Source organism: Sinohyriopsis cumingii, chromosome 2 (genome assembly GCF_028554795.1).
Source record: "Sinohyriopsis cumingii isolate HCF-2022 chromosome 2, ASM2855479v2, whole genome shotgun sequence".
In the NCBI taxonomy this organism is placed as follows: domain Eukaryota; kingdom Metazoa; phylum Mollusca; class Bivalvia; order Unionida; family Unionidae; genus Sinohyriopsis; species Sinohyriopsis cumingii.
Genome location: NC_142962.1, coordinates 102,116,011 through 102,133,533, shown reverse-complemented (window position 1 = coordinate 102,133,533; position 17,523 = coordinate 102,116,011). Strand labels below are relative to the sequence as shown.

At 33.6% G+C, this 17,523-nt stretch overlaps 1 protein-coding gene across 1 annotated transcript in view; it reads left to right on the top strand.

Moving 5' to 3' along the window:
• LOC149805499 (tRNA (32-2'-O)-methyltransferase regulator THADA-like) overlaps positions 1–17,523 on the top strand; it is a 134,669-nt gene that overhangs the window by 97,018 nt on the left and 20,128 nt on the right. Inside the window, exons 25-29 of the mRNA XM_089934269.1 lie at positions 1,790–2,023; positions 3,948–4,158; positions 4,949–5,155; positions 9,766–9,998; positions 17,018–17,185. Of these exons, the coding sequence (XP_089790395.1) occupies positions 1,790–2,023; positions 3,948–4,158; positions 4,949–5,155; positions 9,766–9,998; positions 17,018–17,185 (1,053 nt within the window). The remainder of the gene's footprint in view (positions 1–1,789; positions 2,024–3,947; positions 4,159–4,948; positions 5,156–9,765; positions 9,999–17,017; positions 17,186–17,523) is intronic.

The following is a 17,523-nucleotide window of genomic DNA, read 5'->3' as shown; positions in this document are numbered from 1 at the left end:
CTGATTCGGTAGTAATGGGTTTTATACAGCCCTAAAATATTTTTGGAAAATTTTCACACATGTTTATTTTTCTTGAGTGAAAGTGTTTCGTTTTCTCAACAAGACTGAATTACAGTGACCTACATTAGTAATTTTTGGGAAAAGAATATTTTCAGTGTCATTTGGACCATTTCCACTGTTCAGTTTACTTTGCAGTAAATACATGTAATTAATTGACAATAGTTCCAAAGTGTGGTTCTCATTCCATCTCAAAAAGATTTTTGTAATCATCACTACTATTTTACAATGTCAGAATCATAATTTTTCATTTGTCAATATTACCAATTGGTCAATATTATTGAATGCCTGGTATGAGTAGAGACCATGTGGTCTTAATAACAAAGACATAGTAGAACACAGTATGTGTTATAAATATCTCAGTTACAAAGTCTAGTTTTATTTTCCTTTGGCTAAATTGGTCAGTTCTTAGAAATAGATGAAAATGTTTAAAGTGCTGGATTGTGATATTAAAATAGTGTTTGAAATCTAAAACTTGATGATAGGGAAGGAGGAGCCATGCTGTACCAGGTCAGCCAAAGTATAAAACAAAGTGAGAGTGGTGCAGGTGTGCCAAAGTATAAAATAAAGTGACAGAGATGTGCCAAAGTATAAAATAATGTGACAGTGGTGCAGGTATACTTCAATCTGAAGCTGCAGAACTCTTTCTCTGAAAAAGTTAGTGTTGTTGTTGTTGTGGGGTTTGATGCCATTTTTCAGCACACAATAGGCTATGTATGGCGGCCAGTATTAATGATGGAGGACAAACCCGGGAAAACCTTGGAAAGAACCACTGGTAAGCTTTCTCACAGACCCACATTGGCCAAATCCTAGACTCAAACCCACGCAGACAGAGGTGAGATGGCGGTGATCCGTAATGGAGAGTGCTTTAGACCACTCGGCCACTCGGCCCCCCAAAAAATAAAAATAAATAAAAATTAGTGAGGATTTCATCATTTTATAAAGCTCCACAGAGAATTCGATTTCTGAAAATGTCTTGACATACTATAATACATTTTTGAAATGTTGATAACAGTCCAGTACTGGACAACTAAAGAATATAGGTGGTCAAAAGTTCTAAACATCAATTTTACTTACAGGACATCAGCTTGTAACAGTGTAAGCTTGACTCAGTCCATGCTTATTTTATTAAAACATCTTCATTATATTAGCATTTCATGCCATTTTTCAAACACTTAAGTTGGGATTATTCCATTTATAAGAATATACCAGAGATGGAAAGCAATCCAAAGTAAGGTCTATGGGTTGATGTTCTTGTACAGTTGTTGTTGTATGGTTTAACACCATTTTTCAGCACAAGATAGGCTATACATGGAAGCTAATATAATTGGTGAAGGAAGAACCCTGGAAAACCCCGGAAAGAACCACTGACCCATGAGAAGCTACTGGCAGGCTTTCTCACGTACCCATGTTAGCCGAGCCTGAGACTCGAACTCACGCAGACAGAGGTGAGATGGCAGTGATCTGTAACGGTGAGCGCTTTAGACCACTCGGGGGCCCCTGTTCTTGTACAGAAGCTATTCCTTTAAATGGAACATCACGTGTCTTTTGGTTGTGGGTCTGAATAAAACGTGCTTTGTGACCTTGATATGTTCTTGTGAATTGAATAGCTCTTAACAATCTCTTTTAGCTCATTATTGATTGTTTTTTGTCTATTTGAAATTTTGTTAAATATTTTTTTTTTTGATATATGTGGTTGCATGATGTATTGCTGTTATGTATCCTTCTTCAGTGTGCTGACTCAGTTTAGAGACAGAGTTTCTCCCCTATTCGGAAGCCCTGTTTACTTCCTGCGGCAACTGGCAGCCTCAGCATATGCAGCCCTTGTACCTCTTGAATGTGTGATCACAGTCATTCAGATGCTTATGAGAAATATTGGAGAAACAAACCGGATGACAGATCATAACTTGCTTCATGGTCAGCTGTTAACTGTGGAGAAACTGCTTGGATATTTACAGAACATTGAGTAAGGATTTGCTCTTCATATTTTTTTTAGGCATTTTATTTTTAAAAAATTGATGAAAATAAGCACAATCCTTTTAAAATAAAAATCACCCTGGACCTGTTGGAGGTGATTGCTGCAGACAAGAATAAACAAAATTTTATTATAAATAATAAAAACTGCATAAAGAAGTTTTTGCCATTGGAATCTAATATCTAGTAACATAATATTTATTGAAATTGAATTTTAAAGAGAATTCACTGTATATGTGAAACAAATTAGCAGCTTATTAAAAAAGGTAGATAATTTTTGCAGTGATGCATTATTAAATGGTTTTAGATAATGGGATGAAACTTGGTTACTTTCTGTTAACTTTTACATAATCAGTAGATCGTGTGTCACATACCACATTGCATAAGGGGTCCTATCTTCATTTGCAATGTTATAGCTCACTATTTTATGTTTTTATCTCATTTTCCCATCGGCTTCTTAACTTTAAAGTAATATCAGATTAAAGGATGAAATTTGGTATACTTGTACATCATCACTAGAAGGTGTGTCACATAGCTCAATCTTTTACATTTGGCATCACACTTTCTCTTCTCATTGCAACTCTCATGTGCCACAGTAGGGTTCCTATCTTCGAGATCAAGGTTACATCTTGATATTTATATCAAACTTTCTATTTTACAGCCATTTGAGATTAAGGTATGTAAATTTGTATACTTGTACATAATCATTAGAAGTTATGTCAAGTATAACATTGATAGTTCTCTCTTTCTGGTTCACTCTATAATTCTATCAGTGATTACCATGGCTATATATATTATCTTTAAAAGATGTATTGTGAACCATCTTGAGGTTCATGTCATCAAGGTTATGGTCACAGCTGGATGAAGCTTGGTATATCGATATATTGGCACATCTGAGATCTTACTCTCCAGTTTTAAGGTTTCATTTGGTTCTGCTTCATATCACACAAGCTGTTTGAGGTACAGAGAATAGCTGGTCCACTTACCATCTATTTCTGCAACAGAAGCCTGCTTAGCCAATTTATGGCAGGCTGTAAATTGCTAATGATTTGCCAAGGTCATGCATACTTCTTTGTTGATGTTATCATTTTATTTCAGAGAGCTGTTATTCTATTATTGTGATCATTAAAATTGTATGGGGATTTTTCTTTCTCAATTCATAATAAGAGACAGAAGTTACAAGCACTCGGATATATTTAGGAAACTTAATGATGTCATAATGTACTTATCACATTGTATTGAGTCACTCAGTTCAGCATTGATTTGACAAAAGCGAAGATCATTAATTTTAACTGATTATGTAAAGTAATCAGAACCATCCCAAGTATGAAGGAACATCATGATGTAAATAATCTCTAATGACATAATATATAATATCATTATTTTAATTGAAAATAAATTTTAAAAATTAAAAACAATAAAAATGCAGGATGAAATTAATGCACAAGAATTAAAAGCTTAAATTCAGAAGATTCTTTGTAACGTTTATAATCATAATTAATACAGTTTTTTTTTTCGTCATCTGTAAAACCTTTCTCTGTGAGAGGGTTTATTTGTGGTTGTATCAGTAAAGAAAAAAATTTACCTTTCCCAGTCACATTTGTAACACTTCTATAAAGATTTCTTTTCCAGTCAGAATACAATATAAAGAATGTATACAGTAGTCCCCCTTCTTATAAGGCCACCCCTATTGCATCAGGGAAGTGGCCTTATAATGAGGGTGTTCTTTCTAAAGGGGGATGACAAATGCAAATAGTAAATACATATGAAGAAAGTCACAAGTACATTTAATTCTAAAACATTTTTTATTTTCATTCATGATATTATAGATCTTGAATTGTTATGTAAAGAACTGAATATAGTCAAAAGCATGTACATAATGACATTGTGAGATGTTTTCTTCATTTTTGTTATAGTGACCACGAAATTGACAACATTTGGAAATGCTGTTTAAGGGACTGTACATGGCTTCTTCAGACAGATTCACATTGTGCCCTGGTTTCAGCTCAGTTTGTTAAAGTCCTCAGATGTCTCCTTTCCAAGGGTCAGTATCAGCCTCAGTCTCAACAGCTTAGGGATCTGCTGATGCCACTCTTGAGGAAACCATTGGGAAAAATATCTCACATGGTAAAACATTTTTTGCCCATCATTGCTGTGCCTGTGTGACTAAGTTTGCTGTTAAGAAGCAGCTATGTGGAATCAGTTTAATCTTTCATATATATTGATGTGGATAGGAAACTTACACTTGAATGTCATAATTTTACTGAGTGTGTGATGCAGACTTTTTATCCTGAGGGTGGAATTTTCTTATCCAACACAAATGTGTTGATAAGGATTATTTTTCTCATATTCTTATCAAAACGTGAAATCAAATTTTGATGCATTGACACTAGAGAACACATTTATATGAATCAGTATCACATGGTAAGTGATACATTTTCATCTTGAAAACATTTTCATGGATGTCTACTGTCTTGCAGATGACCTAGATTAAGTAGTAATTTTTCTGGATTAAAATATACATTTTGTGTTATATAATTTGTTCTAAAGTAAATTAAAACTACGTTTTTTATACTCTCTGTAAAGGCTTTAACTTTGATCCATCATCTAGTTTTCAATTGCTATAGTACCTTTTGGGTCAGAAATTGCTATAGAACCTTGGGTCAGAAATTGCTATAGGACCTTTTGGGTCAGAAATTGCTACATGACCTTTTGGGTCAGAAATTGCTATAGGACCATTTGGGTCAGAAATTGCTGTAGGACCTTTTGGGTCAGAAATTTGAGGAAAAATGAGCAAATCATGCATATGTTGTTCCCTAAGCATTAAACTCTTTAATATTTAGCAAATATTTGAACTTTTCAAACTGTTTTATTATCAGTGCAGCCAGTGTCTTTATTAAGACCTTAATTGTTTCAGGCTTTTGGAGACAGCCAGTTGTATGAGGAAACTGTGCAGTGTTTATTTACAATGGCCAGGGATGCAGCAGATGACAAGCTGTATACCGGTCTCATAGAGGAATGTATCCAGTCAGAAGAGCTGGAGGTCAGAAAGGCATGTCTACCGTTACTCTTCCAGATGACACAGTCTGATAGTTTCTTAACAGAATTGATCCAGAGGGTTCAGGTACAGTCATCTTTAATAAAATGTTGACTTCTGTTTATAATGACTTTATTTTACAGTTGTAAAACTTTACTGTTTTCATATATAATTTATTTTCATAAATCTAGACTATTTATTTTGAAGGAGGGATGGATGGGGGTAAAACAATTATTTTAATATTGAAAACCTTGATTTTTGTCGCTACTTAATTTTGGGAGTTACTGATTAGAAACAATTTGTCCTTTATTTAATTTTGAGAACCTGCTACAATTTGTTTTTAATACATGCTGAAAAGACTTTTAAAAAAAAGTAATCTTGTAGGTACCATTAATTAATTGTTCCCACTCCGTTACAAAAATACCTATCTCACTGTAACACTGTAAAAAGATAGGTAACAAAAAGTGGTTTGTCGTAACAGATTTGTGCAAAAGAACCATTTGAAATGTTGAAATTCAACACTGTTTAAGAAGTGCTTTCAAGATCATTGTATAAAACTTGAGGAGCTCTCTGCTGGAGTCATGTCATATGAAATAGTTCATAATAAGCGCTCTCGAAATCACTGTATAAAAATCTTAGAGCCATAAACTGGAGTTTTGGTCAAGCTTGCTTTGGCATTAGTTCAGCTTTGCAATCTCTTTGGCATCTATGAGCATGTCAGTTGATGCGTATGTCCATCTATGTCCTAGATTAACTAAAATGTTACAGTTTTTTATTTCCCACTTATTTCTGTACCAATTAATCCCACCCACATTGGATTTACAGTATAATATTCATTTATCTTTAGCTTGTTTTATCCTCATTGATGGGTCATCACAGTCATTGAGGATTTTTCCCTTGTGTTCATATTGATAGCATGTTAAGCTTGAGATTATCACTGATTTCAGAAACTGAACAATTATGAACTCTGTCCTATAATATATACATAGCTTTTTTATTAATGGGAAGCTCCTTGCAATCACTGGAGGTCATTGATGAGGTTTTTAAGGCTGTCCAAAAGTACATAATAGCAAATTAAAGATTTGTTTAGTTGCTATTTAAATATTTACACTAACCTCATATGTCTATGGTTATGTACTTAGAGCTATTCCATTTAAACAAACATGGTACCTAGGGAAGGCACTTTTTAAAAAAAATATGCTACGGTACTCACATTACCCGAGTTCATATGAAAACAACATAAAATTCTAAATGCATCTATGGGTGACTATTCTATATTAAAAGTGTCTTCCCTGAGCCAATGTATATTCTACTGGAACAGCCATTTTGTTGTTATAGGGTTTAACACCATTTTTCAGCACAAGATAGGCTATACATGGCAGCCAGTATTAATGGTGGAGGAAGAACCTGGGAAAACCCCGGAAAGAACCACCAACCCACAAGAAGCTACCGGCAAGCTTTCTCACATATCCACATTGACCGAACCCAAGACTCAGACCCACGCAGACAGAGATGAGATGGCAGTGATCCGTGACGGAGAGTGCTTTAGACCACTCGGCCACTCAGGGCCCCTGGAACAGCCATGAGTTAATACACATATATCACCAGAACTGAAGTTATAGTCCTTCACACACATATTGTCCTCCTCTATCAGCATCTCCATTTTCAAATTTGGTCTTTTGAGTACATTATTCACGTTTTGTATGTTTCTGATATTACAGCGTATCATGTATTGTGTGGTATTATTTCTATATTGTTTTTACAATTTTATCTTAATATGTTGTTAGTTATGTCAATGTTTGCAATTATTTCATGTCAATGACATTAAAAAGTAAACATTATTATTACTGAGGAGGCAGTGTGAATTGTAGCTTCTTTCTGAATCCTCTACGTCTCTTCAGTTTTTATGTGATTTCCAGGACAATTTCTGCAAAAAGATACTGTTTTTATAAACCTTGAAGTTAAAGTGTTTTTATACCTTTGCTTATTCTTTAGAAATGTTGGTATTTTCTCAAGTACAGTTGGCAACAGCATCTTTTAATTTGGCATGTGGATACACCTTGATGTGTATAACACCAATGTACCCAAAACTGATCATGTGACCTATATTTCATACCTTCTTGACTTGGTAAAGTGTCTCTTCTGTGTTTTTTATGTACCATTCATTAGGGAATCATGCATCTTATTTCATGAATACATCTTTGGATAAAATATACCAAATTACCAAAGGTAGGTAAATTTTACCCATATTTACATTTCAGTGACTTGAAGTTTGCATTTGGGTCAGTGTGTCAGTTATTGATGGCCAGAGAGTCATGGAAATTTATTTATCAGTTTCTTTTTGGTTGATGCAACATCTTTACACCATAACTAGCTTGCTATGACCTATATTTCATGCATCTGTTACTTTCCAGTTAGATGTATAAACATTTATGGTTGGCCCATAGGAAAGATAATAGGATCTTGTATAATGTGTCTCTTCTAGCTAAAACAGTTCCCTTATTATTGAATCATAGTTGCAGATTCAACATGCAAGCTATGGCCAGTTCCTTCTTGAATGATTTGTTTTACCACAAAAATGCCATACCAGTCGACATAAACTGATGTTTGCACGATATTTTGTTTTTTAGAACCTGAAAAGTATGATAGTTAGCTAAAAGCTTATGTCTTTTTACAGATGCTGCTGTTATGTTTACTAAAATTTTATAATCACTGTTAAAGACTTTAAATTCATTGGGTTCCCATTTTCATATTTTTTGTGGTTGAGCTAGACCATGAATTTAAAGTCACAATGAAATATCAACCATTCTGACATTCCCCAGCCACCCATCAAATGCAATGGATAGGTAATAACTGCTTGTTTCTTTGTTTTAATACCATAGCTAGCTATAGTGCTGGGAATGTGAAATATACAATAGGATAAGGACATGAATGCTGAGGAATATTGGAATTAATTGAATACAGTTTATTTTGAATGCAGAGTTTCATCAATATGACCACTCTTGTAACAACTCTGCATGATGTACAGTAATAAGTGCAGAATTACTCACTGTCTTTGTCCTTGTTTATTTCCTGAAGCACATATTTTCCCATTTATGTATATATTTTTGCACATATCAGTGAACTGCTAAATAAACAATCAGCAGAGATTAGTCCTGCTTGCTCAAAGCCCTTTTCATTCGGGTCTCTCCAAAGTGCTATTTTGTCAGAAGTACACATAAGCCACTTAGCCACTTAAGGGTAGATTTTATCAGGTCAATTGAGACCTGATCTGAACATAGATATCTACTGTCCTTATCTTTGCAGTTTATATTTTGTGCACTAGCCATCAAAATATGCACATTAATAACAATGGCATTCATCAAAACTATTATTGATCTAATTTTGGATGACAAGGTCCCGGTAACCCATCAACAAGGGGTTCCCACAGAGTGAATTTGGCAGGATTGTTTCTAACAAAAAAGGTTTACAGTCATTGGTCTTCATGAGACACCAAATCTGGAATTGTTCAGAACTTTATGCTTTGAAAGCAGTTTTTAGAACACATGAGAACTTAATTATTCAAGATTACAATAGTGGTATTAAATGTGTTAGCTCAGACATGTGTGGAAAAAGAAGTAAGCATTTTCTTTATGATCATCACATTTATGCCAGTGTTAGTAAGGGATAACTTAGATAATCAACATAATAACTGCTATAAAGATTACATCAGTTTGCTCAAACAGTTGTGTGGAAATAAATGTCGATATAATTGTTTGCAAAGACATAAAGATTATTTGGGTTTTTTTAATGATAGAGCCACAATATTAGGAAATCATGAATATGTACTTTGTACCCAAACCACAAAATTTGAAACCTATGAAAAGAAAGTGTTTCACAGTTGTAAGTTTCAGCATATGGTTGGAACATTGTCCCAAGATACAGATGCATCTTTGTTACTAATGGATAACCCCTTGAAATTACTTGAGGCCAGTAAGAAAGTATTTAGTGCAGTCCATAAATTCATAACAGCAACTGGGAGATTTTGGTAGTCTTTTTGGTTGAGGTATGACTCCTTTGATATAGAATCTTGCATTTGGTCTTTCTTGTTGAGGTATGATTCCTTTGATGTAGACTCTTGGATTCATTGTCTTTCTTGTTGATACATGTATGTGACTTTTTTATGTAGACTCTTGGATTCAGTCTTGTTGATATATGACTTTTTGATGTAGACTTTTGGATTCAGTATCTTTTTTGTTGTGGTGTGACTCTGATGTAGACTCTTGGATTCGGACAATGCTTTGATCATTAGGTATACATGTAACTTGATAGCACTAAAACTAAATACACCTATTCTCCATGCTTCACTATGCATATTCCTTACATTATTGCCTTTCAGGAAGCATTATGTCAGTAGTCTCTATACTTTACTGTGAATATTTCTTTCATTATTCACTTATCAGGATGCATTTTGTCAACAGTCTCTATACTTTACTGTGAATATTTCTTTCATTATTCACTTATCAGGATGCATTTTGTCAACAGTCTCTATACTTTACTGTGAATATTTCTTTCATTATTCACTTATCAGGATGCATTTTGTCAACAGACTCTATACTTTACTGTGAATATTTCTTTCATTATTCACTTATCAGGATGCATTTTGTCAACAGTCTCTAAACTTTACTGTGAATATTTCTTTCATTATTCACTTTCAGGAAGCATTATGTCAACAATTTCATTGTGAGACTCACTTGCCAAACGTAACAGATCAGCTGAGACTGGTGACTGAGATCTATATGAGACATGGTTTGTGTGAAACAGCACTAAAGAATCTGATCTCAACAGTCAGTTCTCAGAAAATCACACAGTTTATGACTAATGATGGAAGTCTTGGAGCTGCAGCCTTGCCCGTGTTTGGAATCTCAATTCAGCAACAAGTTTCTCTTAGGTTAGTACATAGGTCACTTGCTGTGTTAGTACATTGGACATTCGCTGTAAAATCTCTCACTATAATAATGCCTCAGTTAAAATACATGTATGATAATGGAGCCCATTCAGTTGTTTGAATATTTATTGTTGCTGCTTGAAATATTTCCTATAAGTTTTATTCTTGGATAGTGAGAACCGATTATATTATGATTTTGCATACTTGAATATCTTTTTTAGAAAAAAATATTATGACACAATCTTTCTATAACATCCCTCAGTGTAAAATTCCCTCACTTATAATGACTTCCCTGAACAGTGTTAAAAAGGGGTCATATAGTGTCCATCCACTACTGTTCCTACAGTATTTTGGTTGCCTCATATTTGGTACCATTTCAAAATTGCACAGTGCACTTATGAAATAACATGTTTTTTCTAGGTTTTAAAATCACCAGCAGCAAGAAACAAATCTGCAACATAAACATTCAGTTTGCTACATGAAGTTAACATTGATAGCAGGGTTTGATTTTAAGGCATTTAGGGTGTTACACAGCGTAAAATAGAAAAAATAACAGATTGAATCATCATCATTATTAAATTGTTTGAACACTGGATTTGACAAAAAGTGATGACAACAATATAACAGAAATGACACAGGATTAAATGTAAATGGAACCAGGTGCAAAAATACATCAAAAAAGTTGTCTATTGCAACAAGTGAATGGAAATACTCTAGTTATAGACAGAATTTAGTGTTATACTGACCACTGGTCCAAGGGAGATGTAACAAACCAGAAAAACTTGAAAATAGTTCATTTCACAATAAAGTTTCATTGTTGACTAACCTGCGTAAGCAAGGGTGAAACATGGGTACCAGGTATAACTTTCCGGTGAAGATGACAGCTGCAGCAACTTTGAAATTTTGCATAAAAATGTTTGCAATTTGTTGTTGAGGTAAGAAAAATGTCATTGAATGCAGATGTGACACTTCAGAATACAATTATCCACTAATCCAATGAAATTGGGAGGGTATATAACGTTTTGACCATTTCTTCATTTGTTTATTATGCCTACAATATCTTAGATTGGTATGTGGAAGGACCTCGTTGAGAGTAATACTGACATACCAAAACTATGTCACTGTGACCTACTTTTGACACTTTAGTTACTTTAGTATTTCAGCTCAAATCATATTTTGCCTACTGATGAAAACTGGTATATCAAAAGGAAGTAACTGTTCAAAAGTGTATCAATTGACCCAGTTTTCATGCTTGGTGACTTCTGTAATACCAGCCATCTGTTCATTACACCCTCAATATTGTAGACCATTTTGCCTGCATTTATAAAACTTGGCATTGTTATTGCACATGGAGCACTGGATCATGAGTTTCCCACAATTTTAAATGAGAACAAGATCTCAGATGGAAAATTCCGTGGTGCAGCTCTTTTAGGATATTGAAGCATTTGAATGTTTTTGAGAGTTACTTGATAAAACATTTATAGCAAAATTTTAAGTCTTTAAGGAAAATATGATAATACAGTTAGGGTTGCCATCAAAGAGCTCAAAAAAAATTTGAACTCAAATGTGAACTCTGAAGAAATTGATATATTAAACTACTGAACACATGTGATCTCTCAAGAAATTGACATATTAAAATACTGAACACACGTGAATTCTCAAGAAATTGACATTAAAATACTGAACACATGTGAACTCTCAAGAAATTGACATACTAAAATACTGAACACATGTGAACTCTCAAGAAATTGACATATTAAAATACTGAACACATGTGAACTCTCAAGAAATTGACATATTAAAATACTGAACACATGTGAACTCTCAAGAAATTGATGTATTAAAATGCTGAACACGTGAACTTTCAAGAAATTGATATATTAAAATACTGAACACATGTGAATTTTCAAGAAATTGACATTAAAATACAGAACACATGTGAACTCTCAAGAAATTGATATATTAAAATACTGAACACATGTGAGCTCTCAAGAAATTGACATATTAAAATACTGAACACATGTGAACTCTCAAGAATTTGAGGTTTTAAATACTGAACACATGTGAATTCTCAAGAAATTGACATACTAAAATACTGAACACATGTGAACTCTCAAGAAATTGATGTATTAAAATACTGAACACGTGTGAATTCTCAAGAAATTGACATTAAAATACTGAACACATGTGAACTCTCAAGAATTTGATGTTTTAAATACTGAACACATGTGAATTCTCAAGAAATTGACATTAAAATACAGAACACATGTGAACTCTCAAGAAATTGACATATTAAAATCGTTACGGATCACTGCCATCTCACCTCTGTCTGCGGCGGTTCGAGTCTAAGATTCAGCCAATGTGGGCATGTGAGAAAGCTTGCCAGTAGCTTCTCGTGGGTTGGTGGTTCTTTCCGGGGTTTTCCGGGTTCTTCCTCCACCATTAATACTGGCCGCCATGTATAGCCCATCGTGCTGAAAAATGGCGTTAAACCCTACAACAACAACAACGACATATTAAAATACTGAACACATGTGAACTCTCAAGAAATTGATGTATTAAAATACTGAACACATGTGAACTCTCAAGAATTTGATGTTTTAAATACTGAACACATGTGAATTCTCAAGAAATTGACATTAAAATACAGAACACATGTGAACTATCAAGAATTTGACATATTAAAATACTGAGCATATGTGAACTCTCAAGAAATTGATGTATTAAAATACTGAACACATGTGAATTCTCAAGAAATTGACATTAAAATACTGAACACAGGTGAACTCTCAAGAAATTGATATATTAAAATACTGAACACATGTGAGCTCTCAAGAAATTGACATATTAAAATACTGAACACATGTGAACTCTCAAGAATTTGATGTTTTAAATACTGAACACATGTGAATTCTCAAGAAATTGACATATTAAAATACTGAACACATGTGAACTCTCAAGAAATTGACATATTAAAATACAGAACACATGTGAACTCTCAAGAAATTGATGTATTAAAATACTGAACACGTGTGAATTCTCAAGAAATTGACATATTAAAATACTGAACACATGTGAACTCTCAAGAAATTGACATTAAAATACTGAACACATGTGAACTCTCAAGAAATTGACATATTAAAATACTGAACACATGTGAACTCTCAAGAAATTGATGTATTAAAATACTGAACATGTGTGAATTCTCAAGAAATTGACATGTTAAAATACTGAACACATGTGAACTCTCAAGAAATTGATATTAAAATACTGAACACATGTGAATTCACAAGAAATTGACATATTAAAATACTGAACACATGTGAACTCTCAAGAAATCGACATATTACAACAATAGTTATTTTTTAATATGGTGATCTTCCTTAAATTATGCAACAGGTAGAAAGACTAAGTACAGTTGAGATAAAAAGTTAAGGAGGCAAAACTGTTGAAGCAAATAAATTTACTTTTATTTTATTGCACTACTAATGTATTATGTTCTACAGTTTTCCATTGTCTCTTCAAAATGTTGTATGTCCCCAAAAATAGGAGGGTGCTGGACATAATGTCCCCTGGTCTTTGAATCCTTAATGCAACACTGGCATGTGATCACATTTTAAGGAGGTGTAACTCAACCATACCAAAATTATGAATTGTGACCTACTTTGTGTACTTGAGTAACTTTTATATTTTCAGCTATCTGTTAATTTTACTATCAGTATCTTGAACCCTATTTGACCTACTCTTATGAAAATTGGTATGTGGATATGTCTAATGGAGTCTGCCTCTGTCATTCAAAATTAAGTGATCAGTTGTCATGCTTGAGAGACTTTTGAAATGTCAGCTGTTTGCCACACCCTAAATATTATAGACCCTATTTCACTTACACTTATGTAATTTTATGTGGGTGCATATCAAAGAGGAATAACTCAGCCACACCAAAACTAGGTCACTGACCAAATTTTCATATTTGTGTAACTTTTTGTTTCTTATCCATTGATTTCACTCTCCATATCTTGGGCCCTATTTCAACTACTCTCATGAAATTTTGCGTATGCAACTCAATGAAAGTTTTAACCATGTGAAAAGTAAGTCATTTTCATAAGATTTTCTGGCATAAGTAACTTTTGTATTTTTTCATACCAGTTGGTATGTTTTCATCTACTCCAGATATGCTCCTGTTGGTGAGGAGATTTATGTTTATTAGTAAACACCTTGTTTACGAGTTATGCATGCATACACTACTGAATAGGTCAGAGTAGGGCATTGATCATGGAATTAAATGTTGTTAGATAAGACAAAGACAAAACACTACTGGAAGATTACCATTGCATATGCAAGAAAAGTGTGAAAACTAATGTTGATGGAAATGAGATTGTCCTGGGTGCAAAGGAAATCTATTTTGTGGGGAGAAGATCAAAATCCAACTTGAAAGACGTGATCACTTTAAGCAGGAGAATTTTCTCAACTTAATTCTTTGAGATCTTTGCAGCTGTTATTTATTTACTACTTTTTGGAGATTGCATAAAATACTTCTTACTAAAACTGATGACTAATGAACACACATTTTTGTATAGGCATACAGTGTATATGGCTAACTGCTCCAGTGGCCAAAGTAGTTAGAGCAAACCACCTTTGATGCGGGAGTTTGCAGGTTCACTATGCTTAATGGAGTCTGACTTTGTAAAGTATAGCAGCAAGTGGGAGCATTGTACTTTTTGTACAGACTACAAACACTATATTAACATGTAGTCATTCTTGAGAATATGTCATATATTTACAAAGTTACTCCACCCAGGATCAGAACAACAGTACCATCCAGTCTCTGAATAATGCAAAAATTAACACTAATGGTACTTGCATTACCTTTAAACCCACTTGGAATTGTCAAGAGCAGCAAAGTCTGTATCTAGTTTAGATATATTTTTAAGAATGTCCAGCTTCCAAATGGCTTTAAAAATATAAATGCTCTAGTTTTTAGAAGAAAAGAACTAATTCTATCTATCATATTATTTTAAATCTTTTTTATCTTGAGTTAAAAGAAAACAAAGAACCTGGTTGGAAATAAAATCTCTTACTCCCCTAAAAAATTAATTGATCAGTCTCTTAAAACTTCATTCTACTGTACAGTGGATTTTAAGGACAATGTCTATATTTTTTATTTAATGTCTGTGTGGCTATGATTGTGTGTATGTGTGTGTGTGGTGATCCTATTTGACATTGCTAAGCCTAATAACTATTTTTTCTTTGAAAATGTATTAAATGCTTTGCTTCATAGAAAATGTATATTTTTATTTTGTTTTATTCAGATTTAAATTTCCAGTCATTCTCTGTACATTTATATGAATAGATAACTTATTCTAGATGATCTTTTCGAGTCACATGTACTGATCCCCTACTTCCTTGGGACCCCCCAAAAAGCACTTTTGAGTTTCAAACATTAACCCCTGTCCCTGACACTGTCTGAAAAGTTGGCAGGTATGTAGTATCTATAACGTTGTGACGTGCTAGACAGTGTTGGAAATTAGATGTAGTGAGTGACAATACATAAACCAGATTATTGCTTATTGTTAGAAACTATAGTACACTATAATTATTGACACAGCTTCAATAATATGGTATAGGAATACCAAATCATTGTAAGAATTTGACACAACTCCAATATTATGGTATGGGAATACCAAATCATTGTTAGAATTTGACCCAGCTTCAGTAATATGGTATAGGAATACCAAATCATTGTTAGAATTTGACACAACTCCAGTAAGCTTAACATCAAAAGGACCTTGGCTTTGATTCTGTTTTTCAGCTTTTGCCCATCAAAATTTGAGTTATGATGGCAATTGGGGGTTAAAAGTTTACCTTTGTATCACCAATTTTGTTTTTGCTCCTTCACATTTTAACAATTTTAATAGTGGAAATCAATTTGGTATGGGTGATAATTACATAAATGCCTAATCCATGTTTAATTTTCTCCTTTTGGTCAAAAGTTTAGTTTTTTGGTTCTTTTTTTAACTGTAAAATTTGCCTTGTTATCTTTACGCAAGTGGTCTTCAATTATACCCTGTTGGCTGGGGCATCTATGTCTCTCTTTTTGCATGTTCAGTTATCATTGAATATTTTGATTTGTGTACTTTATTGATGCATTTTGTGATTCAGAATTTCAGCACTGTAGCATTGTTATATTTTGTCTGTTGATGTTTAGTCATAAAAACATATGCAGAGAAAATAAAATAATCATTGTGCTGAAATTACACTGAACATGGTGTTTTGGTTGCTGTCTTTAAGAACAGGTCTGGAAATCATAATGAGCTTAGGTTTAAGTTTAAGATTTTGTGCGAGCCAATCAGACACAAAAATATTTCTATAACATCAGATTTGATTGTTTTAAAATGAAAATTTAGTTTCAGACTCAATGTGGCTCTTTTGTTATCTGGGCCAGATCTTTCAGTCATAAATCTTTGGGAGAATAGAGCTTTTATACTGGCTTGAAATCTCAATCTTCATATCCCAATCTTGGCATCTTTTAATTTATTATACACATACAGAAAATTTCCATAAAATTGAATGGTTTACCTTAGGTAACCTCCATTTTGATAGTATAATTTTGTGTTTACCCTTTCACATATTTTTAGTTTATGGGACCATTATTTATGCCAGGGGTTTCAAACGTGTGGCCCATGAGCTTCATGCAGCCTGCCAAGCCATATCATGTGACCCGCAAAATGATTGGCATCACAAGGTGTCATGAGAGATAATAAAGGTGGTGTGGCCCTTGGACAATCGAAAATGCCCTCATGCGGCCCTCATGGTGGTTTGAATTTTAGACCCTTGATTTATGCATTCTTTATTGTCTTTAATAAATTATCTGTTTCAGACCTTGATGAAGTTTTAAATTTTTACTCATCTTTCAAGATAACTGACCAAATTTGACTATAATCTTTTTTGTATATTTTATGGTAAAAATACAAGTAAACGTAATTTTCTTTGTTTTTTGTTATAAAGACATGATTCATTTTCAGTGATGCTAGTTTGCAAGTTTGGTGTGAGTCTTTGCACAGTGCAAGTGATGGTGCACAGAATGACACATGGAGAATGGCAGCAGCTGTTGGACTTCAGATAGTGGGAGACAAAATTTTACAACAAACATGTCTCAGCAAGAACAATCATTTGGAGTATTGTTCTGTGTTGTGAGTACAAATGTACCTGTGCTTTGTGTAAAATAAGGTACTATATAATAGTGCCTATTAATGCTCATGTACTAATTGTGTAGCCAATTTTAATCTCTGTGTTTGGACATGTGTAGACATTAGGTAACAAGACACCCATTTTTGCAGTTTGTGTCACTTTTATTATGCCCTCACCATATTATGTGCATGGGGCATTAGTGTTGCCCATGTCTGTCCATTATATTATGTCACATAACATACCTAATGGATGTCCTTTCTACTCAGTAACAACCAATGTATGTTCATTACATCTGTTATGATGCTGTGGTCTTGAACTATGTAATGGAAAATAACAAAAA